The sequence below is a fragment of the Sycon ciliatum genome, chromosome 12 (genome assembly GCF_964019385.1).
Source record: "Sycon ciliatum chromosome 12, ocSycCili1.1, whole genome shotgun sequence".
Taxonomy (NCBI): Eukaryota; Metazoa; Porifera; class Calcarea; order Leucosolenida; family Sycettidae; genus Sycon; species Sycon ciliatum.
This window is the reverse complement of record NC_088654.1, coordinates 18,024,814-18,050,115: the sequence shown is the minus strand read 5'-3', so window position 1 is coordinate 18,050,115 and position 25,302 is coordinate 18,024,814. Positions and strand designations below refer to the sequence as shown.

The window sequence follows — 25,302 nt, the reverse complement described above, 5'->3', positions numbered from 1 at the left end:
CACTCTTGGAGTATGGCGGGTTAAACCACACCACATTCCGTTTCCTTTTTCTTTTTTGCTTGCTGCCGTTCATTGCAGCAGGTGGCGTTGGGTCAATGTACTTGATGTTGGCAGGTAATCCGCTGGCCGCTAATGCATTGCGATATGCAGGGGCAGCATCGGCGAATACGCCGCTGTCGGCAGATATGCTTGAGACACGTCAAGCGATCATATCAGGCACCCTGCCTCCAGGCAGTAGGGCCAGTTGATAGCTCTCTGCCGCCTTGTCACCATCATCATCTTTGCACCGCGGAACTCACTAGCTAGGCCAGCTCAGTTTTATCACCTTTATCCTTTATCACCTTAGTACCGCGATCCTTACTGGCTATGACACTGAATCGGATATGAGTTGATAGCGCCCCTAGCGCTTTCTGTTATCCTTGTCCCGCCATACTGGGCTTTAAATAGTGGGTTATTTTTCTTGATGTTCATATCACCTGATGAGTGCCTGAGATGGCATGAAACTTTAAGTTGTGACTGATCAAGCCATCTGTTGTTCTGACTAGTGTATATGTATAGATTATAGACCGGTTAGGAGGTCTATACAGGATATTTAGACCGAGTAAAAGACCGAGGTCCCCCGAGGTCTTTTACGAGGTCTATATATCCTGTATAGACCAACTATGAGGTCTATAATCTATTTATCGTGTTCTCCACGCAATGGCTTCTCTTCATATACGACATATCCTTGTAATTCTAGTATTATACTATAGCCTATACCGCATTGTACTGCATTGAAAGTCAAGATCATTGTTTAAACTAGGTTCAGCATCGGTAGCACAGTGGCTGGGTGGTAAGGAAGAGTGACTGAGATTCACAAGGCTGTGGGTTCAAATCCCACCTTGTGTATTTCTGCTTTCTTCAAAAATTTCTTTTTCTAAGTTGGAGAGAAAATTTCTAAGTCCAAGAAGTTCTAAGGAGTCAAATATAAGTAGTCAAATATATCGCGTATTTGACTAAGCAGTCAAATACGCGATATATTTGACCGCTTAGGTATCAGGGAAATTAGTGGGGTCAAATACTAAGAAGGCGATAAATATATATATAATATCGCAGATTGTGTATATCTATATATATATATATATATACTTTCTCTTTGAAGTACACATACCTGTTAACCATAGACTGCTTCTCGCTAGATTAACTCTTGTGTAATCAATGCTGCTAGTGAAGCTGATATCAGATCCACTCTGATTTAGCCACCCACACTAGTAACGAGTATTACCTTCACTGGGGGCAGGGTAACTGCAGTTGGATCCATGGACGGATACCCTGATGCAATCAATTATTCTCCTGCACCTTGTCCTTGCCCACTTACTGAGATGTGGTGAGCCCATAGGTGTGATCATTTCCAAGTCCACCCAGAGTTTTGGGGATTTCAGGGGGTGTCGGCGTTGGGCGGTTCAATAGCCCATTGAGTCGTCTTTCCAAGACTCCTTTTGAGTCTCTCTGCCCTCTCCCGGGGAGAACCAACGTTGGCAGTGAGCAACAAGTTCAAGCATGTATATATGTGTGTGTGCGCGTGCGCGTGTGGTCATGTATGTGGGCGTGGAGGTGGAATGTGCATTTCTGTGTGCATATGTACATTTTCTTGTGTGTAAAAACCAATGATTTTAGCAACCTGGACAGGAACAGCCTGACAGAGCTATTGCCAGGACAATTCAGTGACCTCGCAAGTTTGAGAACCCTGTAAGTAGCTTGGAGACCACACATAACGCTCCAAGTGCTGATTTTTATGACAGGTAGACTCACTGTGCTATTCCATCTGCAATTACCAGCCATTTCACCACTCACGGACACACCCACATTCATATAACTTAGTATTGGGCCAGTGAAAACAAAAATCGTGCACATTTATCCATAGACTTTAGTACCAAGTGAAGCACGACCGTTGGGTATGTAAAATAACCTTGCGATCTCTATAATTTCCAGATCATGTTTTCATTGCTCTTTCAAACACAGGACATTGAAAGAGAATAGGCTGGCTGTACTACACAATACTAGCTTCGCGGGCCTTGGCGAACTCAGGACTCTGTAAGTGCTCAGTATGTTCATGTTTCTGCTGCTTCTTTCATCGATCATGCTGGCATCATGCTGCCACCATAGCCTCTGCTGTTGACCACTTTTTTTTCTGTTTTAAAAACATATGAATGCTTTTGTTATCTTATCTTGGTGGAGTTGACCCCGCCACATGTGGATCGCTTGCCGAAATTTGAAGAGATGAGTGAGGATTCGGACGCCACATGGCGACTCATCACCTCCACCAAACCCACAGCGAAGAAGAGAGTCCTGTTTGTCGGAAATCTGATGCATGCAATTACTGCAGACCAGCTGAAGGAGTTCATCGCAGCAAGAGCAGCTGAGGCTGACCACAATGTCCAAGTGTTTGACGTAAAAATATTTCAAAAAGAAAAATCCTCCACTGCGCGTATTGTTGCCAGTGCAGCGGACGAATCGTTTCTCAGCAAAAAGCGCTTCTGGCCAAGGCCTGTGTACACAAGAGAGTGGAACTTCGATAAGTACACCCAGTCTGATGCCAGTGGAGATCAACAAACAGCGCAGAGCAGCACCACGACCACCAACAGCAGCAGCAGCCGAATGGACGGCAGTAAGAGCGGATACGGCGTGGATTGCGATATCCTAGATGACACCTGTGGAGCACCGGCCCGGACTCCAGGCCAGAAATCACGGGGCTATCAGCGTGACTCGCCGCCCGAGACGCAAGCTGCGAAGTTTAGTGTCACTGTTGGCAACGCATTTGCATCTCTAAGTCAGGATGTGGATGATATATCTGTGCAATGACTGGAAGAAGATTAGGCAACGACCCTGCTGCTCATGAACTGAATATGCAAACGCAAACTCCAACAATTCGAATTTTACTGCTGAACATTAGGAGCCTGAGGAACAAAGTTGGAGAGCTGGCATGGCTTGCCGACCTTCACAGTCCTGACATCATCTGTGTAAACGAGACCTGGCTAGACGACACCGTGTCTGATGGAGAGATAGCTTTGGATGGCTTCAACATACTGCGATCAGACAGAAAAGATCAGGCCGGTGGAGGAGTCTGCCTGTACTCCAAGGCGTCCTTCCTGGTCAAGCCAAGAATGGACCTCACAGAATCGGCAATTGAGAGCTGCTGGGGAGAAATCCATTGCCAATCTGGAACTTGTTTGATAGGAACCATTTATCGACCTCCATCTGAGCCAGTTCGATACTGGGACTGCCTGGACGACCACCTCCATTCAGCTATAATGCCCGGGAAGAACGTGATTATTTGTGGCGACATCAACATAAACACCAATCCAACAGCACCTCCAGATCCACAGCTTCATTATCTATCTGACCTCGTGGCCAGCTACAGTTTATATCCCGGAGTTCACCAGCCGACTCGGTTCTCAGCAAACTCTGCACCAACCACACTGGATCAATTTTACAATACATTCGACCCTCTAAATATGGCTACTGTTATCCCCATCGCGTTCAGTGACCATGCAGCAGTTCTCAGTGAATTTCAACTCAGCCCAGTAAGAAGTACTGTAACTTCTGGGCTACGGCGACACTACCGAAACATAAATCATGACCAGTTCAAGGCAGATTTGGTCCAACAGGATTTTTGTGAAATTGACGGAAGCCCAACTGTCATGTGGACTGAGTGGGCCAGCCGCTTTCTACAAGTGTTAGACAGACATGCTCCTCTTGCACCAAGCCCTCGACGCAAGAAAAAATCAGTACCATGGATGAACCGCCAGTTATTACACCTCTTGACCAAGCGCAACCGGCTCCATAGGAGGTGGCTTAGTGATGGAACAGAACATTCCCACTCAGCTTTCAAGGCTGCCAGGCGGGAAGCTACCAGCTATAATAGGCAACAGAAAGAGACCTACTACCAATCCAAGTTTCGAGCTGCGTCTGGCAATACCAAACAGACATGGCACACGATCAAAGAATTGAGTGGTAAACATCGACAATCTCAGCCACCTCAATGTTCTGTTGATGCCATCCGAAACACCTTTGCAGAGATAGTAGAGGACGCCAGCCGCCCAGTGCATCTCTCATTTCCCTACGGGCCCGCCTCAAGCACTGATCTGACAGCCTTTGCGCCAGTGTCTATTGCCAGAGTGAGGAAGCTCCTCGAACGTTTAAATCCGGCCAAGTCCAGCGGTGATGATTGTTGTGGTTTGCAATCAACAACCACTGATATACAATCTGTATTGTTTTACGCACGCGTCCTGTCAACCGCGGGCTTCCGACTGTGTTGTGGTTTGTTAGCTAAGTGAACAATCAATCTAGCGTACAATGAATCCCGTACGATTTGAACTGCCCTGTACATAGTACGTGCATGTAGCTTGCTGTTATGTTCCGGAGTCTTCTGGATTTATCACCTCGTGTTCTTGTAAATAAAGTCAGTTGCGATCTGAGTGATCTCGAGAGTAGACTGGAGTTTTAGGTGCGTTCTCGGAACGCAACATGGTGTCAGAAGTCTGATTTGGAACCTGTAGTACACCGACCACGATGTCGTCCGCCAAGTTTCCCCTGCCAGACTCCTTCGACTTCAGTTCTCCCCAGTCGTGGCCACAGTGGACCAAACGGTTCGAGCGCTTTCGGTCCCTCTCCAAGTTGGATCAGGATGATGAAACCCGTCAAATTAGCACTTTGTTGTATGCCATGGGTGCCGAGGCCGACAACATCTTTGATGCTCTCCCGCTGACGGACGACACCAGGAAAAAGTACGACTCCGTCACGGCAGCTCTGGACAAATACTTCACACCGGCCGTGAACGTCATCCACCAGAGAACAATATTTGAGCAAACAACGCAGCATCCCGGAGAGTCCGTGGAGGAGTTCGTCCGCCGCCTCCGCGCTGCAGCTAAATATTGTGCCTTCGACAAGCCCGACGAACGGATCAGGGACAGGTTCGTCGCGCATATGACGGACAGAGCCGTCTCGAAGCAGTTACAACTGAAAGACCACACATCTTTGACGCTCGCCGATGCTATTGCCTCTGCCCGGAAAACCGAGTCCGTCAACAAAGAGCTGGCACTACAAGCACCCATGAACCTCGCCGCGGCTGCTTACACACCCCGACAACCACAAGACTGGCGTCCTCCCGTCAAACAAGGGCCATCCAAGCCATCTCCGTCCAGCCAAGCACGGTACTCCAGAGATTCAACTGTCCATAAGTGTCGTTGGTGTGGCTTGTCGACTGATCATAAATCAGACCGCGCGCGCTGCCCTGCTCAATCACAGAAGTGCCGCACTTGTGGCAAGCTGGGCCACTTCGCCACAGTATGCAGATCTGCCACCAGTACCGCTGCTCACACTGTCGACCTGCTGGATGCAAATGACGTCGACACCATTTTCATGGGAGCAGCCACAGAGCAGAGTCACTCTGGGAGTGCTGCCTCCAGCTCCAGCCAGCCCAGGTCTGAGCCATGGATGATCACACTGGACATGTGTGGCACCAGCACCCCATTCAAGATCGACACAGGAGCAGATCTGTCTATCATGACCCTGGATAGCTACCAAGCCCTGCCATCGCCACCAGCCATTGACCCATGCGTTTCACGCCTGGTGGGCCCCGACGGCAAGACGCTCCCCGTCCAGGGCCAGTTCACAACCACCGCCAAGCTGCAGGATGCCAGCTATGACATGGCTATTGTCGTCATTGCCAGCGGCACCGTCAATCTCCTCAGCCGTGACCAGTCGAGCCGCATGGGGCTTATCCAACGACCACAGGCCTGTTCTACGGAGGTGCGCCCCACGATCGGCAGCATACTTGGGGACCCTGTCGCGATCGTCCTCAAGGAACCCGCTAAGCCGTACAACTGCGTCACAGCCCGGCGCATTCCGCTTCCAATCCGAGCCAAAGTCCACAGTGAACTGGACCGCATGGAGGCTGCGGGCGTCATTGAGCGCGTGGAGAAACCTACCGACTGGTGTGCGCCAGTGGCCTCAGTCATTAAACCGAACGGATCTGTTCGTGTCTGCGTGGATTTGAAGAAGCCTCCTGAGCCGCTTCAGCCAACCGACTTCCCCTCCTTGCCATGGGAGAGGGTAGGAGTGGACATCCTAACGCACAACGGCACGGAACGTCTCGTCGTAGTGGACCATTTCTCCCGCTACCTTCACGCCCCGGTGCTGCGGTCCACAACGACAAGTGCGGTCATCAAGGCACTGTCTGCGGTATTTGCCATCCATGGAGTTCCGCAAACCGTCGTTTCAGACAACGGGCCACAGTTTGCGAGTGCGGAGTTCGAAGCGTTTGCTGCAAAAAGCAAGTTCACCCACCGCACCAGCAGTCCCCGCTTTTCCCAGAGCAGCGGCGAAGCAGAGCGGGCGGTCAGAACTGTAAAGCGTCTCCTCGAATCCAACCAGCATCCGGACGAAGCCTTGCTGGCATACCGCTCTACACCTCTCGCGAACGGCTTCTCTCCAGCAGAGCTACTCTTTGGACGCCGACTGCGAACGAACCTCCCAGTATCCGACACGGCACTCACCCCGAGCGGGCCCGATCTCCCAGCACTTCAGCAGTGGGAGGCCAAGAGTAAAGAGCAACAGTGTGCAACATTCAATGCTGCTCGCCGTACGCAAGAGCTCCCTGTCCTACAGCAAGGGACATCTGTCTGGGTGTCCGACCTCAAGGCTGAGGCGGTAGTAGCTGATCGCCTGTCTGATCGGTCGTACAGTGTCGTCACGGCTGACCTGTCGCGCTACCGCAGGAATCGCCGTCACCTGGCCGTGCTGCCCAGCTCAACGCCGCGCCAAACTCCTCAGCCGGAGGAATGTGTACCTGAGCCGAGGATGGTCGAAGTTGAGCGGAACAACCAGGGCCCAACCGAGCCCCAGCCAACCCTGCGGCGATCCAGCCGCGTAAGCCAACCAACCGTTCGGCTTGACTTGTAACAATCTTACCCACAATCCTGACTATTGATAGTCTCTTCTATTCTACTGTCGTGCATTAGTCACTCCTCACTCTTCTATGTAGCTGTGCCTCTGCTCTCAAGAAAAAGGGAGATGTTGTGGTTTGCAATCAACAACCACTGATATACAATCTGTATTGTTTTACGCACGCGTCCTGTCAACCGCGGGCTTCCGACTGTGTTGTGGTTTGTTAGCTAAGTGAACAATCAATCTAGCGTACAATGAATCCCGTACGATTTGAACTGCCCTGTACATAGTACGTGCATGTAGCTTGCTGTTATGTTCCGGAGTCTTCTGGATTTATCACCTCGTGTTCTTGTAAATAAAGTCAGTTGCGATCTGAGTGATCTCGAGAGTAGACTGGAGTTTTAGGTACGTTCTCGGAACGCAACAATGATGACATTTCTGCAGCCCTTCTCCGCGCACATGCAGACGTACTGGCGCCATCCCTGACTTTGATCTTTAACAAGTCCCTGAGAGAGGGCATATTTCCTGCCCAGATGAAAAGTGCTAGGATATCGCCACTCTTCAAAGGCGGAGATCCGAGCATGCCAAAGAATCATCGACCAGTGTCCTTGTTATCGATTGCATCCAAAGTGTTGGAAAGGATAGTCCACGAGCAACTCACACGATATCTAGTCCAGAGCAATTTATTCCCGCCAACTCATTTCGGCTACAGATCCCACCACTCTACATCCGACGCACTAGTGCTAGCTGTGGAAGGTATCTGTGAGGCCCGTATGAACAGACTCAACACAGGTGTAGCCTTTGTTGATATGTCAAAGGCATTCGATAAAGTGAAACATCAAACTCTTGTGCAAGATCTGTTCGAACTTGGCATCTGCGACACGGCACTCTGTTGGCTGGTGGATTACCTCTCTGATAGAGAACAGTACGTTCAGGTTGGCCAGACTAGAAGTCTCCCGTACACCAGTTACTCAGGTGTCCCCCAGGGGTCGGTACTGGGCCCACTGCTATTTATTGTCTATGCCCGCGGCATAGCAGAAGAACTATCGCCGTTTAATGTGGGAGCAATCCAGTTTGCTGATGACATCTCTATACGATGTAGCAGGGAGTCTGCGGAAGCTGTTTCTGCACACCTTTCAGCTGCTGTTCAGCACCTGGCCACCTGGCTGAAGGGCCGTGGTTTAATTCTTAATGAAAGAAAGACACAGATATTGCCTATTCCCCCATCCCCATCTCAAGCACTTGAGCTGCATGTCATTTGTAATGGGCAGACGCTGCCTGTTGTGAAAACGGCCAAGTATCTTGGCCTACATTTCGACTCAGACATGAGCTGGAACACCATGACAAGCCATGTTGCACGCCGCGTTGCCGCTAAGATTGGGCTACTAAATCGAAGTGCAGCATGTTTGCCTTTTTCTTGCCGTGTTCAGTTTTTCAGGTCCTTTATACTATCAGAATTTGACTATGCATCTGCTGCCTATGCCCCTTTCTTATCGTCTTATCAGGATAAGCGCCTAAATAGTTTGTTCAAACGTGCGGCTCGCTCGGTGTGCAGGGCAGCCCCTCGCACTCACACGGCTCCCTTACTTGAACGCATGAATGCCCATACCCTCAGCATATACACCCACATGCACATCCTTGTATTCATTTGGCGCTGCCTGAACAAATCTTCAAGTACTCTGTTTGCAAGCTTTTTCACCCGTAGTCCCTCTCTCCGAACACGAGGAGGGAACAGCAAGTTACTCATCATTCCTGTCTCCCCCACTGCATCCTCAGCTAAGCGCATTAGCCATGCTGGAGCTATCCTGTGGAACCAGCTCCCAGACACAGCACGCCTCGAAAGAAAGCGCTCCACTTTCAAATCGCTAAGCCTGGCCTTTCTGTTAGGCAGTACCGTCAACTAGGATGAACTCATCTGCTTCACTACCTCTCTCTCTCTCTCTCTCTCTCTCTCTCTCTCTCTCTCTCTCTCTCTCTCTCTCTCTCTCTCTCTCTCTCTATCTCTCTCTCTCTCTCTCTCTCTCTCTCTCTCTCTCTCTCTCTCTCTCTCTCTCTCTCTCTCTCACTCACTCCTTTCGTCCCGGTTGCCGTGCTTGTGACTTTTTTTCCCCTGCTGCCGTGCTCATATTAGTTATCTAACTACAGCTGTATCTTCTTCTTGGTTCTGTTTGTCCGCTTATTATTATATTTTCTTTTCTCTTATTATCAGTGGGACCATTGTCATTAGGTTTAGGCCTGTTTTGGAACTCCACTTTAAATAAAGCCAAACAAACAACACACAAGGTTCATTGCTTCTTTCCGAATCCATTTTTTTATTAGGGTAACGACAAGGGCAGGATTGCCCGTTTGAACAAGGGCGTGGATTACGGTATTGAAAAGATGGGAAAATTGACTACAGTCAAGAGGCTAAGAAACCCATAGCAGTTTCCTATTCGGCTTCCAGATACACATAATTTATTGTAGAAATTGATCTGTCATGTTAGCAACGTGCCTTGATCAGGGATGTGAGTAGAGAATGTGTATATCACAGATAATCATGGAAAGTTTGAATGAAAATTAATGTCAGATTCTACTTGAGCATATTCCTTGCACTTGGAGATTCTGTCAAGCATAGAGAATCATATTTCCAGAACTATGTATTTTTAAGGAATGATTCACAACAGAACAACAAGGACAATCAAGGCTTGTTTGCTGCTACTTCAAGTTTCATGCTCACGAAATCATCAGGCAACATGAAGATTGGGTGCCGACCATCCCGGTATATATGCCAGGAGAGGGTGGTATAAAAAGCTGTGTGAGAATGTAAGGAATGTAAGGAATGATTCAAAACAGCAAAAATCTTGACTGAGAATTTTCAGCCTTCCTGTTCACCTCATGGAGATTGTCGTTATCATGCATTTACTCCCTGATTTTCTCAGAAGCACGCTGGTAGTTAAATTTACCGTCCTGTTCATCCTCCCCAGAGCATTTCAGTTGAATTCCAGCCTCTCATTACTATGTCATGCGGGTTTCTGTCTGTCTATTAGAAATCTCGCGGATAACAATCTCTCAAGCTTTCCATCAGGAATCTTCGAGAGCCTCGGAAAACTGGAAGTATTGTAGGTTGTTGTTGTTGCTGTTGTTGATTTTTATTTTGGCCTTCGCAGGTTATGCTGCATATATGATAATGAATATCTCTCCAGAGGGTGGATTAACCGCCAATGTATGTATGTGTGTATTTATGTATGTATGTAAATTGTGCAGATTGAGTATGTATGTATGTATGTATGTACCCAATGCTGTAGACAGCAAGCTGTTTCGGCCATAAAGGCCTCATCAGTACAGCTACGAGCTAAATAGGCCGAGTTACCAGCCATGGTGCAAAGGAGGCACCACAGACATTAAGGTAGCTCGTCGCTCTAGCGCCAGAGTGCTCAAACTACAAAAAGTAGTGGGCATTGCGCGATGCAGCAGCACTAGAGCAGCCTACTGAGAGTGCTCAAATGTATGTATGTATGTATTTGTGAACTCTCGCTATTATGTATGTATGTACGTATGTACTCAATCTGCGGACAGAACTGTTTTGTCCTTTGTGGACTCATCAGCGCAGCACAGAGAAAAAGAGGCCGAAACTGATAGCAATGAAAAATAATTTTCCAAAGCCAGATTTAAACCAGGCCGGAACGTACCTTGAACAGTCATGCTGGTCCAAGCAGAGTGTATACGTCAGTACTGCAGTGATGTAATGGTTTTTGTGGTTACCAGTATAGGAGGCTTTAAGAGAATACGTACAAATAGGACACCAAAGTAGATGTACAGACTCCTGCACGAGTACAAGGGTAGTACCACAGAATCTAGGCCGCACCGCGATAGCGGCAGGGGCTGGATGAACAGCGGTACTGCCCGAGTATGAGTGAATGGAACGTGTTTCCCATGTGTAGCCAAGCCGAAGAGCTTTCATGCACGCGCACACCATACAATCATGTACTGAACTCGCTCTTTCCGTTGTCCTTGTATTCACGAAACACACACCAAGTTCGTGAGCCAATGAACGCAGTGGATTCCGTTCCTGCCCGTCGTCACTTGGAATCCGTTAACATTTCTGCCCGTCGTCACTTGACGATGGTCAGTGGATCCAGTTACATCACCTTTGAGCAGGCAGAACCGTGCTTTCAAGCGCGCGTAGTTTGACCTGTCGTTGGTCGACTCCAAGGCGACAATCACGTGACATACGGGAACATATTTTCTCTCTCTCTCGGTGTGTCTCTCTGTCTCTGTCTCCCTGTCTCTCTGTCTCTCTCTCTTTCTCTCTTGTCACACAGGACATTGACATCAAACAAGCTGGTGGTGCTAAACAATGACAGTTTCTCAGGCCTTGATAGACTAAGGGTTCTGTAAGTTTCCCTGAGATAAATGCTGCCTATGCTTCTACTCCTGCTGCTGATGCTACTATTCTTGCTCCTGCTAGTGGTGAAGCTGCTGCTGCTATCCCTGCTGCTATCCCTGCTGCTATTCCTCCTCCTCCTGCTTCTGCGGCTACTGCTGTATACTTGCCAACCAAACCGAATTCACAGGAAGTGTTACGAAGTCTGTAGAAAATGTCGAACGGTCTCTGCTGGGATGACAGCTATACCATAGCTCAATGGTTAGTGCATCGCTGGCTATAAACGAGGGTCCCTGGTTCAAGTTCTTGTGATGACAGTCAATTTTTTTCTTCAGACTTTTCCCGTTTGTGTCTTTCCCTCAAACCAGTGAACATTGCTTATGACTGTGTCTTTTGCTTTGTTAGGTAGCTTACGACTAGCACAATCTCCTGTCTGCCATCTGGAATCTTTGATAGGCTTGGCAAGCTGGAATTATTGAAGGTTTATTACGTTCAGGTGAACGTAGGGTTCCGTGCAGTTTCAATGTCATTAATTGTACTCTACAGTCCTCTACTCAAAACTGAACTTAATCGCTTTGTTTGTACCAAAAAACAGGGTCAACAGTCGCGCTCTTTTATCAAAGTATAAACATTACAAGCCATTGTGGAATGATCGTCATGGATGAAGGTTTTTAAGTGTAACATGCTGAAACTCAGATCTCCTCCATAATTATGGTCATTCTTCATCCCACAGTTGATTTTTCACGAACTTTTGCATGTGACTTGTGTTATTTTCTGTGTTAGGTATCTTGCAAGTAACACTATCTCACGTCTGCCATCAGGAATCTTCGACGGACTTGGCGAGCTGGAACTATTGTATGTTTATTGATACAGGTGTTAGTAGTGTACCCATCCAGTTTCAATGTCATTACGTTCGATTAGCGCCCCTGGGGCTCTGTTTTCCTTCATATCCACAGACGAAGCACTATTCAAGAGAGGGCACTGTTTTCAATGCTGGTACATTTACATCATCCAGCTTAAAACAAAGCAAAACAGAGCTTAAAGTTTACTGTAAACGATCACGACTCGACCGAAACGACAGAACTGCGCCTTTGATCAAGTAACCACGAGTGCAATGACATGGACAAGCAAATTAGCTAAAGAACACCAACCTCGCACATGCGCTTGGTTACAAGCTCGGGGAGGGGGGGGGCACTACTCAAGAGAGGGCTTATTCTTTCATTGCCTCTTAGAGACTGGAGCAATGTTCGGGATAGGGCATTATTCAGGCTCTAATCGCGTGAGTACGGCAAATGTACTCAACAGTCGTCTAGTGAAAACCGAAAAATCGCTTTGTTTTGGACAAATAGAGGGTCAGCAGTTGAGCTCATTTCTCAAAGCCTAGTCATTACAAGCCATTGTGGACTGACTTTCCACGCCTCAGGTTTTCAAACAAAATCATACCACATAGGGCGATAGTTATTTGTAGGGCACGTTTTCACAATTATTAGCCAGGTTTCGTCTCGATATGCACATGGATTTGGTAGTCCACAACCCATTTCTGATGTACGCGGATGAATTCTTTTTTAAACATTTTAACTACTGATATGTGAATGCACATCTTCCTCCTTGAACCATTGGCAGTGTAAACGTACACACACACAAACACACACACACACACAGTGTAACAAGTACACACGTACACACACATGTGCATACACGCACGTGCACACAGACACAGACACACACACACACACACACACACACACACATGCACATATGCACATGCAATCGTCCGCACACACGTACACACACACACAGACACACACAGACACATACACACAAGGAGATAATTGTCACTATGTACATGTATATAATATAATTATCTCAACAGTAAATAGGCACACTGGAGAGCGATGACTTCACTACGTGGGTACCGTGAGTTTAGATGAGTGGTCATGGAAACTCGGAAAGTGTCCACATTGTACAGTAACAATAATAACTGGCATAAATTGGAGGCAGTTCTTTAAAAAATTGAATGACAACAAGAATCCCTAACTGACGGTGTGTCCCAGGCAACACCTCTGTCTGCTATGGGAGTTAGTCGCAGCGAAATCCAAATATCTTTCGATGAGACTCTATGGTTGAGAGTCCTTGAATCACGTATTCTGGACTCAAGCGTGTGTGCACTGTGGGATTAAAGCACGCTTTGTGCAGAAGGCAATCACGGCACTGCCGCATCTACAAGAGCAAAACTCACCGCAGTCCGTAGCAACCGTAGGGTTGCAAACATAGGGTTTATCGGGTGTTAGCGGCCGTCGTGAGTTCCCTTCGGGAACGGACACGATAATTTACTTTTTTTTACCGCAGTCCAAGTCATAACGTACTGTCTACATATTTTTTCAATGACTACTTCAGGTACATTCGTGACAATGCTATCTCCTCCCTACAATCAGGTTTATTTGATGAACTGACCAACCTTACTTTAATGTAAGTCATGTGCACTTCTCAACAACTCATGAATAAGGGCAAACTCTTCTTACCTACAGTCCATTCAGAAACAGATGAGCACTGGCTCTGGAGAGCTCCCGTGTTTGGCGATTTTGTGGTACACTGTGCAGGGCCGCGCGATTCGAAACTTGAAAAAGGGTCCAAAAAAGGCACCTCAACTGGGTTTCGAACCGCAAATGTACTGTTATGGAAGTGGAGTGAACGGCCTGGATTTTCATGGTTTTTACCCAATTCAGTGCTTTGGGGGCTAAACCTGGCCGAAATCCTATTCTTGTTATGGCTTGCTTTTTGGAGAAATAGACTTCAAAAACACAATTGGAAGAGCATTCCATGGGGGATTGCCAAAAAAATTGTGACGAAAACTCAAAAATTTGACCCTTTTATGGCCAAAAGCTCAGTTGGATATCATCTTTTTTCTGAATGGACTGTAGTGACCATTGGACTGCATACTTTAAACCTCACGAATAGCGACAACTGGCAAATAATGTCACTCATCTCGTACTCAATCGAATGTCGTTGATCACAAGGTTCACTAGTATCTATCACAGTCATCTTGTTTTGGCTGGAAGCCTTATTTTACCTTCGCAATATTTCCAAATTTGGCCTCCACCGTATTTCGCAGATTTTTTTAGTGTTTATTTGAATTCGGATAGCTCAACAGTACAGAAGTACAACTACAAAGAGTACCGAATAGAAGGCCCCGAGAACGGGAAACCAAAAAAACAAAACAAAAACAGCAACATCAATTATTGATTATGCACATTGCTTGAAAGCAAATCACAACAATGATTAAGAGTTAAGCTGTCTTTTAGCCAAATAGCCAATTTGACGCGGAAATCTGCGATAGTAGTGCAGGACTTCAGGTCGTCTGGTAAATAATTCCAAACAAGAGCCGATTTACTTGAAAAGGACAGAAAGCCAGACATAGATTTATAGCGATTGATAATCATGTTATGGGTTGTTGAGCCGCGAGTAGTTCGGGTAGACGTACAGATGGGAAAGAGGGACTGCAAGCAAACAGCCGGCTTAATACAGTAACAGTGGAAAATGAATACAAGGAACAAAAATACTGATCGATATTGGGAAGAGGAAACAATGAGGTGGTGAAGAAGTGGCGTGATATTAGCTTAGGGTGATGCGCCACAAGCAACTCGTACAGCGCGCCGGTGAAGTGAGGCTAGCTTGTTTCTATTTTTAGCGGATATAAACGAAAGGTATACAGGGAGAGCATATTCTAGATCACGCTGAATAACACCGACAACGAAAGTACGGCGGGAAAACAGGTTCATCTGGCGGAAAGATCGGCGCAGTACACCAATCTTCCGTGAGGCTTTCCGGACGACATTGTTAATGTGTTGGTCAAAGGACAGCTTATTGTCAACAACGACTCCTAGGCATCTGGTGCTTTCCACTTCCCCTAGCGTAACATTTGACAAGGTGATTTGCAGTTGTTGCCTTTGTTGTTGGTGCTGACTCCCTGCAGATCACCCATCCTAGGGAAGAAATAGCTATTATAATGAATCCTATTTGTCTTTCCCTCAAACCAGTGAATAATGAATCTTTTTTACACCTGAAAGCTATCCACAACAGGTCAAGATAATGAGAAGTGCACGCGGGATTGAGTTTGGGAGGGGGAGGGAGGTCTTCGCTCGACTATCGGCTTGTAGCCGACCTTACAGCACTCTCACGACCCCTCTGGGGGCCGCCCTTAGTGACACAACAGAACAACAAGGACAATCAAGGCTAAGATGTCCCCTGATGATTGCGTGAGCATGAAACTTAAAGTAGCAGCAAACAAGCCTTGATTGTCCTTGTTGTTCTGTTGTGTATTACGCTCTGCCTTTGTGGTGTTGAGCACTGTCAGCACTCTGGGTACATCCTTCGGTCACCTTAGTGACACAAATTGCTCTCTAACACTGTGTCCTGGTCTTTTTGGTCGTGTACCTTGTGTTCTTGATGAAGATACTTGGATGAGAACAAGCTGACCTCCCTGCCACTGGGAATAGTGGACAAGCTCTCGAAGCTTGAAGTTTTGTGAGTTATGCACGTATGCCTTGAGCCTGGTGCCACTTGGAAAGAGCGTATGTTTCTAGGAAGGCATGATTATGGTAATTGTGAATTAGTCATTTTTCGCAGGTCAGCGGTACTGAAGCAGTGTCTGCTCTAGGGTTTCTAAACAACCGGGTGCACTTGTACCTGACAGAACCCGTCCAACCGGTTCAAAACCAGGTGTGTTCAAGTGCAGCTAGTCAACTGCATGTATACCGGGGAGCTTTAAATATCTTCGGACTGTATATGTAGCATATGTATACTACTTCCCAAAGTATTCCCATACGGATCACAAGTGACACGGTACTATTTGTCCAAACATAACATTACACCTGGCTGACCCGGCTCTGGAGCAGGTCTGTGAAGATGCCAACATGATACCAATAGATCTTAATTCCGCTTGAAAGTAGTAGGAACGTCTTTCAGTATTTTCTTTTGAGAACTTAGTTTATCCCTTCATTACCGGCCTGCAGACTTTCGATCTTATATTATTAATTACTAAAACCTTCGTAACTCCATCATTCCATGAGTCCTTATGGCGATTCCTTTGTTAATCGACGTGTGCTGTTCACAGCTCCGGACACGCCAATCTGCTACTAGGGCATCTGCATGATGGCATAGTCAACGGTAACCCTAGTCTTACCGAATTGTAAGTGCATGTTTGACGTCACGCTACTGTCCATAACACACAAACAGGTCTTGAGCACCCCAGATAGGCTGGCAGCTGGACAATGATTTACGGAGGACTACAACGGCACTCATAACTTTACTTGTGCCTCTTTAACTGGGCTATCTGGGACAAGGCCACTGACCGTAACTTTGAAATGTCCGTAACTCCGAATCACAAACATTTTGATGTTTGGATGAGAAAAGGCCACAGATATGGCGTATGCCGTCACTATTTACATGTACACTAAATATGACAAAAGAGAAGTCATATTTCCACCCAAGGGTGCTCAGTAGACCGAAGTTCCCGGAACCGGCTTCAGGGGTCTGATAACCAAGGTACGAGTGTCAGTAAACATGTTTTCTGTGGCTCAGCCCTACTGCGGCCTGCCACCAATCAATCTTCCTTTTCAAAGTGCATGCCTAGCATAATGATGGGATCCACCACAATTGATTAACCTGAGATGTTGCAGCATTACCAGTATTAGATATACTAGAAAGTCAGTGACACACTTCTCCAATGCGTATCACACTCACCTACTGTAACAAAGGCAGTGGTTTTACAACGCGGAATCATTGGGCTTGCGGTTTGTTGACCAGTTCTAGGTCCCGTGAGCATTTTCTATTGTTTGCATTGCGCAGGAGGAGAGAGAGAGAAAAGGAAAGCAATGGCAATCATGTATCTATCTACAGTGCTTGCAATTGAAATCCGACCCCTGAGCGGTGCGTTCACATCGCAAAGACACAACAAGGGTTAGTAAAAACGACGCTAGAATGCTAGAATGTGAACGCATCGCTCAGGGGTCGGATTTCAGTTCCCAGCACTGTAGTATTCTCAATAATTATTGATTTTTGTAGGAAACACTCTTTTGTCCTTAGTATGTGCACTTCAGGTATAGATGATCCATAGCATTGTCATTTATTTGAAATGGTTTGGGTTTTTTTGTTTCTGCTCCAGTGACTTTGGTTTCAATCGTCTGACGTCGCTACATCCTGAAATGTTTGCCAGTACACCACTCCTGACTATCCTGTGAGGACAAGCAATAGCTGTAACATGCATTTTTACAGGCGAACAAGTTCATATAATCTCACGAAACACATGAATGATAAATGACCCATCACTACTGTCAATATCGAAAGTCAAACTGACCCCATTTGAAAACCGGATTTATCCACTTTAACAAGACAATACTGCAGCTAGCTAAACCTAGAATTCGTCAAACATTCTGCATGGATGCATAGTGGGTTGGTGTAAGACAATGATCGAGATACAAGAGGTGTCGGTTTCAAGTCGTGCCCGGGAAACTACAAGTTACGCTATAGTAGGGAGGTTTCGCTCTAGGGAATTACGTATGAAAATCCGTATGTCGTACTCGCCGGGGAGCAAGGGCAGCTTTCATACGTAAATCTCTCTACGGATTTCCGTAGGAAAGCTCTTTCCTACGTTGGGTCCTCCGTAGGACTTTTTGAAATATTTTTCGCATTTTCCGCATTTGTCCATGGCAACGTTCAAGCCGCGCGAAACACAAGGTACACACACCGTACACCACGTGCAAAATAAGATGGAAAGCGCGGTTTCGGTTCATGGTGCATGCGGTGGGCGCATGCAGCCAACGTGTCTCCAAAGCAACAACGCGTGTTTAGCAGTCGTGGGTAAATCACGTAGAGCGAAACCCAGCAGCTCTGATTTTTACGTATGAAATCTCCGTGCAGTTCCTACGTTATTTTCATACGTAATTCCGTAGAGCGAAACCTCCCTATTGTCCACTAACGCCACCAGTTACATACTTGACAATTAGCTCATGCGGTGACATTGCACAAAACGGACCCTGGCTCTCAGCACAGCTTGCATTTCTAATTTGCTTACCTGTTATGTAGTGAAATTGTTAATTTTATCTACCAATCCCCTCGCAAAGAAGAGTGCAGTATTTCAGAGGCAATCCCTAGGTAATGCATCACTGCTTTGTCTGATGCCGTGGTGCCTTTGCTATGCGCATTCTGTGTTTTGGGTGATGGTCAATGCAGGAGACTTGACTACAACTTCATAACGGCTTTGCCGCTGGGAATCTTCGACAATCTTCCTCTGCTCACAACATTGTAAGATCAGGTCTGCAGACTTTGCCCTGTGAATACCGTCTAAACTAGACCCAGTAGTTCCCCTAGTCCAGATCAGCTCTGCAGACTTTGCCCAGTGAATGCAGTCTAAACTAGACCCAGTAGTTCCCCTAGTCCTGCACATAGGAAGATCACGGTACAAGCAACTTTGTGATGTGGGACTATGTCATACTAAGTGGAAACAAGGAAAACGGGGGGGGGCACAAGGTATGCGTTAGAGTGCACGAACGAAACCAAATTTTATCCCTCACCCACCATAGACCATTTCCCATGTTTCCATTTAATATTTTCCTTGGGTCAACATCCGAGTACTGACCATCTTCGGTGGCCATGGAACTATAATTATCATTGGCCCATGGCATTAAGGTGGTTGCACCTATCACCCACCTCACCCCAGCCTTCGTAATCTCCTTTCTGTTGGTTATGGTTCATCTTTTCTCTGTCTTCCTCCTTTTCTCCTCTGTCTGCCACTCATCGGTGTGCTCCCACATCAGCGCGGTTAACCCCAGTGCCCCTGTTATGAGCATTCCCCAGTTCGCACAGGACTCAATTCGGCATAACCCTCAACACCTATCAAGCATACCCTTGCTGAGAATCGCACGTGAAAGTTGCAGTGCTGTCGGCCTCTGATTTCCTGCAGTTGTGGGTGCAACAATAGAGGGTATAATATCACCTCTACATACTCTATAGGGTAGCCAAACCAGCAGAGGTTGATCAGGGCCGTCACAGGCATTGAGGAGCGATACGACAGAAGTTGAGCCAAGCCAGCAGAGGTTGATCAGGGCCGTCACAGGGGCATTGAAGGTCGATACAACAGGGAGTCGGTCGCCGTGAAAAATATTGGATTTTCGACCATCAGGGCACGTTTTCAGTGGTTTGAGGGAGTGACACAAACGGGAAAAGGGCACGTTTTAGTGCTCCTTTCTTGCTCTTTAATAGTAACTGTGCGGACCGCTGGTGCATCCTTTTACGACAATGATCGTACTGGTCCTACCGCGTGTGACGTCTCTATCAATTCTTATAACTCTGACAGTACCTTCGCGGGTATGTCTTTAGCTGGTATGTCTTTAGCGGGTATGTCTTTAGCTGGTATAGGCTGTTAACTTCTCGTTTCGCACTCTCATGTAAAGTGAAACTCCCCAGATGTGGGCAGATTGGGAACAGGTACGTATGTACGTATTCGTTATTTTACTTCGCAAAGTCAAACGGGATCGTTGCCCAATAGTATGATAGCGAACGTACTGCTCGTAACTAGGAACATACGGTCTTACTGAATGCAAGAAATCATAGTTTTATTTATAAGAAGTAAAAAGGGCCAAAGAGCTACAAGTTACGCTGTAATTATCCACTTACACCACCAGTTACTTTACAATCAGCTTATATGATAACATCGCACAACACTGACCAACTTTTTTCTTCTGATAAATTAATCGTTGGCTTTCCACCCGAGTGTAACATTTTTATGTCAATCAATCCCGTTTGCGTCTTTCCCTCAAATCAGTGAAGAGTTGTCAAGGAGTATTTTTCGTTGAAATGCCAGTTTTAGTGACTCTAGATGGGTGGGAAAGGTGCCCAGTAGACGGACGTGCCCGTATTAGCAAAAGTACATAAACACAAACAGGTCTTGAGCCCCCCAGATAGGCTGCCAGCTGGACAATGATTTACAAAGGATTACAACTACACTCATAACTTTACATGTGCCTCGTTTACCTATGCAGTTACTGTAAGACATGTACATATAACGAGGAAGCAAATCTAACGTTTTAACGGATGACATTTCTTCGTTATAATAAGATCCGTTGAGGCCGTACTGCTTCATATACTGAGTATGCTGTGTTCGGATATGGCAGAATACTGCAAGATCGTTAACATATCTTCTCGTTAACCTATGAATTTTGGACAATCGTTAAATTTGCGACTCGTTATAATAACATGTCTTACAGTATGCAGTCTTGGTATTAGGGATATCCGGATCTGGGGAGTTTTGCTGTCTGTTGTACCAGTATGCTCTTCTCTACTGTGTTTGTTCCCAGCACAATTGCAAACAATTCCTTTCCGCTGAACGCATCCCTCTGCCCACTGATAACCATTCGAAAGACCAACGCATTCGTAGACAGTGCAGACAGTCCAGTGCTGTTCGAGACGGCCGTCGGCTTGTGGATCAAACAGAGTAAGACTGCTGAAGTTCAAGAAAGCACTGCATGTGTATGTGTGGTAAATGCCACTGTCTACTGAGAAAGGATACGGTTTTGGCACTTTGGTTGGCCAAAATCGGCCAAATGTTATACATGTACATGTGCACCCAACATCGTGAATACCGACCTTGGTTATGACAACTTGCGTGTAACGACACAGTCTTCAAATCTACAGTCCATTCATAAAAAATGGGGCCTTGAGTCTGGCGAGCTCCCGTTTTTGCCGATTTTAGCGTACATGGTGCAGTGCCCCGAAATTTGTTATTTGAAAAGGGTCCAGAAAGGGACCTCTAGTTGGGTGAGAACCGTACAATGTACTGTTGCAAGTAGATTGAAACGGTCTGGATTTTCCCAATTCAGCGCCCCTAGATAGCCATTGTCGGACTATGCTCGGCCAATCGTCAAATTATGCTTTTGATAATGCCACAATTATGCCAACAAATATGCTGAATTATGCTGAATTATGCTCGGTTCCACTATGTATTCACGCTGTACATAGAGGATTGAGAATCCACGCATACACACACGGCCATGCCCTAAGCATAATTTTTGTCTAAACCGAAAGATTATGCCGACCTGACTAAGTACACGTTAGAATCCGTATATTATGCCTGAGCATAATTTTTGGACGAAATCCCAATATTATGCCAAATATTATGCCGGCATAATCGGCCAAGGGCTATGACAAGGAGTCGTAACTGGGGTATTTAAAAAAAACATCTGCAGGCTTTCTGAAAAAGCTGTATTATGCCCCAAGCATAATATTTTGTCTAAACGGAAAGATTATGCCGACCTTATTCGTTGGAATCCGTGTAATGCCGGAGCATAATATTTTGACGAAATCCCAAGATTATGCCAAATATTATGCCGGCATAATCCGCCAAGGGCTAACCCTAGAGCAAAGCCTGGATGAAATCCTATTCTCCTTACGGTTTGCTTTTTGGCGAAGTAGACTTCAGAAACATATTTGGAAGATAATTCCAAAGAGGATTGCCTAATATTCTCTAAAAACTCAAAAGTTTAACCCATTTATGGCCAAAAACTAGAAATCCATCCTTTTGTGAATGGACTGTAGTGACCATTAACTGTAGACATATTACACTTAATTACAACTGTGTGACTTTAGAGTTGCTACATGTACATTTAGGTACATGTACATGTACTCGACATTACAAAAGGAAAAAGAAGAAGATGAATACTTATTTATTTTATTTATTTATTTATTCAACATCTCCTGGCCCGTCCGAAGACTGCCAATAAACATGAGAGGTCAGGTGATAGCCAACCACGGCAAGCTAAAAGGGAGAAAAAGAAAGATGCTGTCAGAGAGGGAAAGGAGATAGGGAGAGAAAAAGAAAGGGAGGCACATTAGTAATACATGGGATCACTTCGGATGAGACAGTGTGGAAAGCTGGACTTTGAATTTCCTGATATCCTGGCATGTCTTAATGCTAGTAGGCAGGTTAGACCAAAGGGAGTATGCTGAGAAGAAAGGGGATTTCAAAAACAGAGAGGAACTAGCTCGGGGCAGTGATAAGGCATTGCGTGTTGGTCTAGTGGTAACAAACCAGTTGTACTTGGCAATATGTTTCGGGACTTGGGCTAGGAAGATTTTTTGCACAAGGATACAAAGATGCTGCTGATGTCGGGCAAGAAGAGGGTGCGTGGAAGCAAGTTTATAAAGACAAAGGGAGGCAAATGTTTGGTCTTTTCGAAACAGAATTTTCAGAAGCAAGCGTTGATGTACTTCCAGTCTGTGGAGTAAAGTCTGAGACAACCCGCACCAAGCTATATCGCAATAGTCAAATATAGGCAAAATGTACGACTTAAAGAACAATTTTCTGCAGTTATCATTCAAGTGTTGGCAGTGGGGTTGTAGCATACCTAAGGACGCACTCGCACGCTTGCACACAGACTGGACTTGTGGAGACCAGGAGAGTTGGCGGTCGAGAATAACGCCCAGGTGCTTGTGCTCGTTAACAACTTTAATAGGTGTACTATTTAGACCAGGAAAATACAGAAGCTGAGTGGGGGGCGAGGGAGAGAAGAACATGGCCTCGGTTTTGGCGAGGTTGGGCTTCAGTTTCCAGGTTTCCATCCATGTTACTGTAGCGTTGACCCCGGACTGCATGGAGGCCGTGAGGTTGTCTGCCGAGCTGTCGGAGCACATCAGAGCAGTGTCGTCAGCAAAAAGACTTACATTTGGCACAAGGGCTGGCAAGTCATTAACGTACAGTAGAAATAGGAGCGGCCCAAGTATGGACCCCTGGGGTACCCCAGACACGACTAGTACTTAGTTTTAACTTTGAGTTTCGTGTACCAGACTACTCGTTTCGTTTTTTTTCAATATCCTCTTTCCTCTGTTGTAAGTAGCTCTGCCATTCAGCATTGAGCACTCTTTTGGACAGCCTGCAACCTTTCTGTTCAGGGGACATGTGAATGATGATTGAACTACTTAGAAAATCAATATATCTGGAATCTAGACAATGATCTTCTGATGTCTTCAATGACAACTGTGTGCTTTCACAGTCGTCAACACAAAATGCAATGGTGCTGATGTGCGTTGCTATGGTTTCCCTGGTGAGGCTCTCGGCTACATGTGCTCCTGTCCTGCTGGAACGGCTTACAACGGTACAGCGTGTGTTACCATACCAACCTGCGCTGCCTGCACAATCTACCCATCGTGCCATGGACCGCCGACAAACTTCAGTTGTGACTGCGTCCTACCAAGCACCGCGATGCTAAGCAGAAACATTTCTTCAGGATGCGCCTCAGCAAGATTCCCTTGCGATGATGGCCTAACATTTCGTCAGACCGATATCTTGACTTGCCAGAGTTCTGCATTAGGTAATGTACAACTGCTCTGTGTCCCTTTCCTTGAAAAGATGGTATAGTTAATGTGAAATGCACCGTTGTTCACAGGACTTCGTTGCAACATCATTGCTATCCGTCATTCTGAACTCTTTTGTCACACCTAACAAGACTGAAACAGCTAGTTGTCCATAGACATCACCTTGTCTCCAGGTCAATTATTTAATATCTAGAAACTGCCTCGTAGTGTACTGCAATACCCATCACCGTCTTTGCTTTTCGCGACATCGCGCCAAATATCCACAATGTGTGATGTATGTTGCAGATGACCGTCCGTCTCTTTCCACGACGCCATGGACGAGCAACTCTACAAGTAATACTCACACGCCTTCAGCAAATCCAAAGTGGACATCATCAGGTAGCAACACCAGCACTCCGCAAACTGTGACCTCCGACAATGCAACCATACCTCCCGTGAGCAGTACCCCTGCGACCACTGCAAGCAGCGAAGTGAGAAGTCCACAATACACAACTTCAAGGACTGCTCATACAAATCTTACTCATAGTACAAACACAATTCCAATTGGAAGTTCGAACAATACATCACCCACTAACACTGGCCCACTTCTATTCAGTAGTTTGAGCACTATTCCACCCACCACCACCACCAGCAAAATTCCAGTTAGCAGTTTGAACAATACTCCAACCAGCACCACAAACACATTTCAAACTAGCAGTTCCAACAACCTCCCACCCAGTAGCACCAACACACTTCCAATCAGCACCATGAACCAAGAGGTCACAAGCACGAATCATACTTCCACAGAATTCCCTTCCAGCGTACCCTTGACCAGCAACACACATGCATCTAAGCCACGTAGCCCTAGTACAGCTGAAGCAAGAAACACAACACGTAGCACTGAAAACAGCCATACAAGCCATGTAAGTGCAAGCAGCACCCAGCTACCTGCAACCTCCCAAAGCAGAAGCAGCCAGGCAATCACCAGCATGAGAAACATCAGCAATACCACTGGCCGAACTCCACCAGCAACTCTGCAGCAGCTATCCAACGTAAGTGCTTGTGTTGCCGAAGAAGGATACACAAACGAGATATGAGCCCAGCACCCTTGTCTTTCCGGGACAGTGCCACGCCGATGTACCCTACTGGGAATCAAACGGACACATACATACACCGGTGGCTCTTTCTTGCTACCCTCCCTCACTTAGTAAATTTGAATGCATTTCCAAAAAGAGGTTTGTCCCTTGGACTATGTACTTTGTGGATTTCTTGGAAGCATGTGCATTTGTTTGTGGGGTGTTTGTGTGTGTGGTGGTAGGGGATGGGTGGTGAGGGGGGGGGGGAGGGGATGGGACAGTGTGACAGTGGTAGTAAAATTGACTTTCATATGGGTGAATATAACGTGGGGGTGGGGTGAAGGGGAACTGTCGGTCAACTTATTAAGAACCCTTCTGCATTCTACCCTTTTCAACAGGCTCAACTGAATGCTAGTGATTCACAGCAGATTGTGCAAACTAGTGGCTTGCTGCAGGCACTAACTGAGAACAACATCACACTCTCCAGCAGAGATATCGACCATGCTGCTGAAGTCCTTACTAATCTGGCTATTGCTATGAATGCAAGCCAGAGTGTCAACCACACCGACTGGCTGCAGGTGAATGTATGGT

The 25,302-nt window shown here is 46.4% G+C and overlaps 1 protein-coding gene across 1 annotated transcript in view; it reads left to right on the top strand.

Annotated features, from left to right (window-relative positions):
- Positions 1 to 25,302, top strand: part of LOC135828861 (latrophilin-like protein LAT-2) — a 54,863-nt gene that overhangs the window by 12,897 nt on the left and 16,664 nt on the right. The window contains exons 4-17 of the mRNA XM_065341289.1: positions 1,657 to 1,728; positions 2,002 to 2,073; positions 9,954 to 10,025; positions 11,229 to 11,300; positions 12,074 to 12,145; positions 13,688 to 13,759; positions 15,743 to 15,814; positions 16,404 to 16,478; positions 17,454 to 17,525; positions 18,521 to 18,592; positions 20,644 to 20,780; positions 23,335 to 23,652; positions 23,942 to 24,687; positions 25,110 to 25,289. Coding sequence (XP_065197361.1) covers positions 1,657 to 1,728; positions 2,002 to 2,073; positions 9,954 to 10,025; positions 11,229 to 11,300; positions 12,074 to 12,145; positions 13,688 to 13,759; positions 15,743 to 15,814; positions 16,404 to 16,478; positions 17,454 to 17,525; positions 18,521 to 18,592; positions 20,644 to 20,780; positions 23,335 to 23,652; positions 23,942 to 24,687; positions 25,110 to 25,289 — 2,104 coding nt within the window. The remainder of the gene's footprint in view (positions 1 to 1,656; positions 1,729 to 2,001; positions 2,074 to 9,953; positions 10,026 to 11,228; positions 11,301 to 12,073; positions 12,146 to 13,687; positions 13,760 to 15,742; positions 15,815 to 16,403; positions 16,479 to 17,453; positions 17,526 to 18,520; positions 18,593 to 20,643; positions 20,781 to 23,334; positions 23,653 to 23,941; positions 24,688 to 25,109; positions 25,290 to 25,302) is intronic.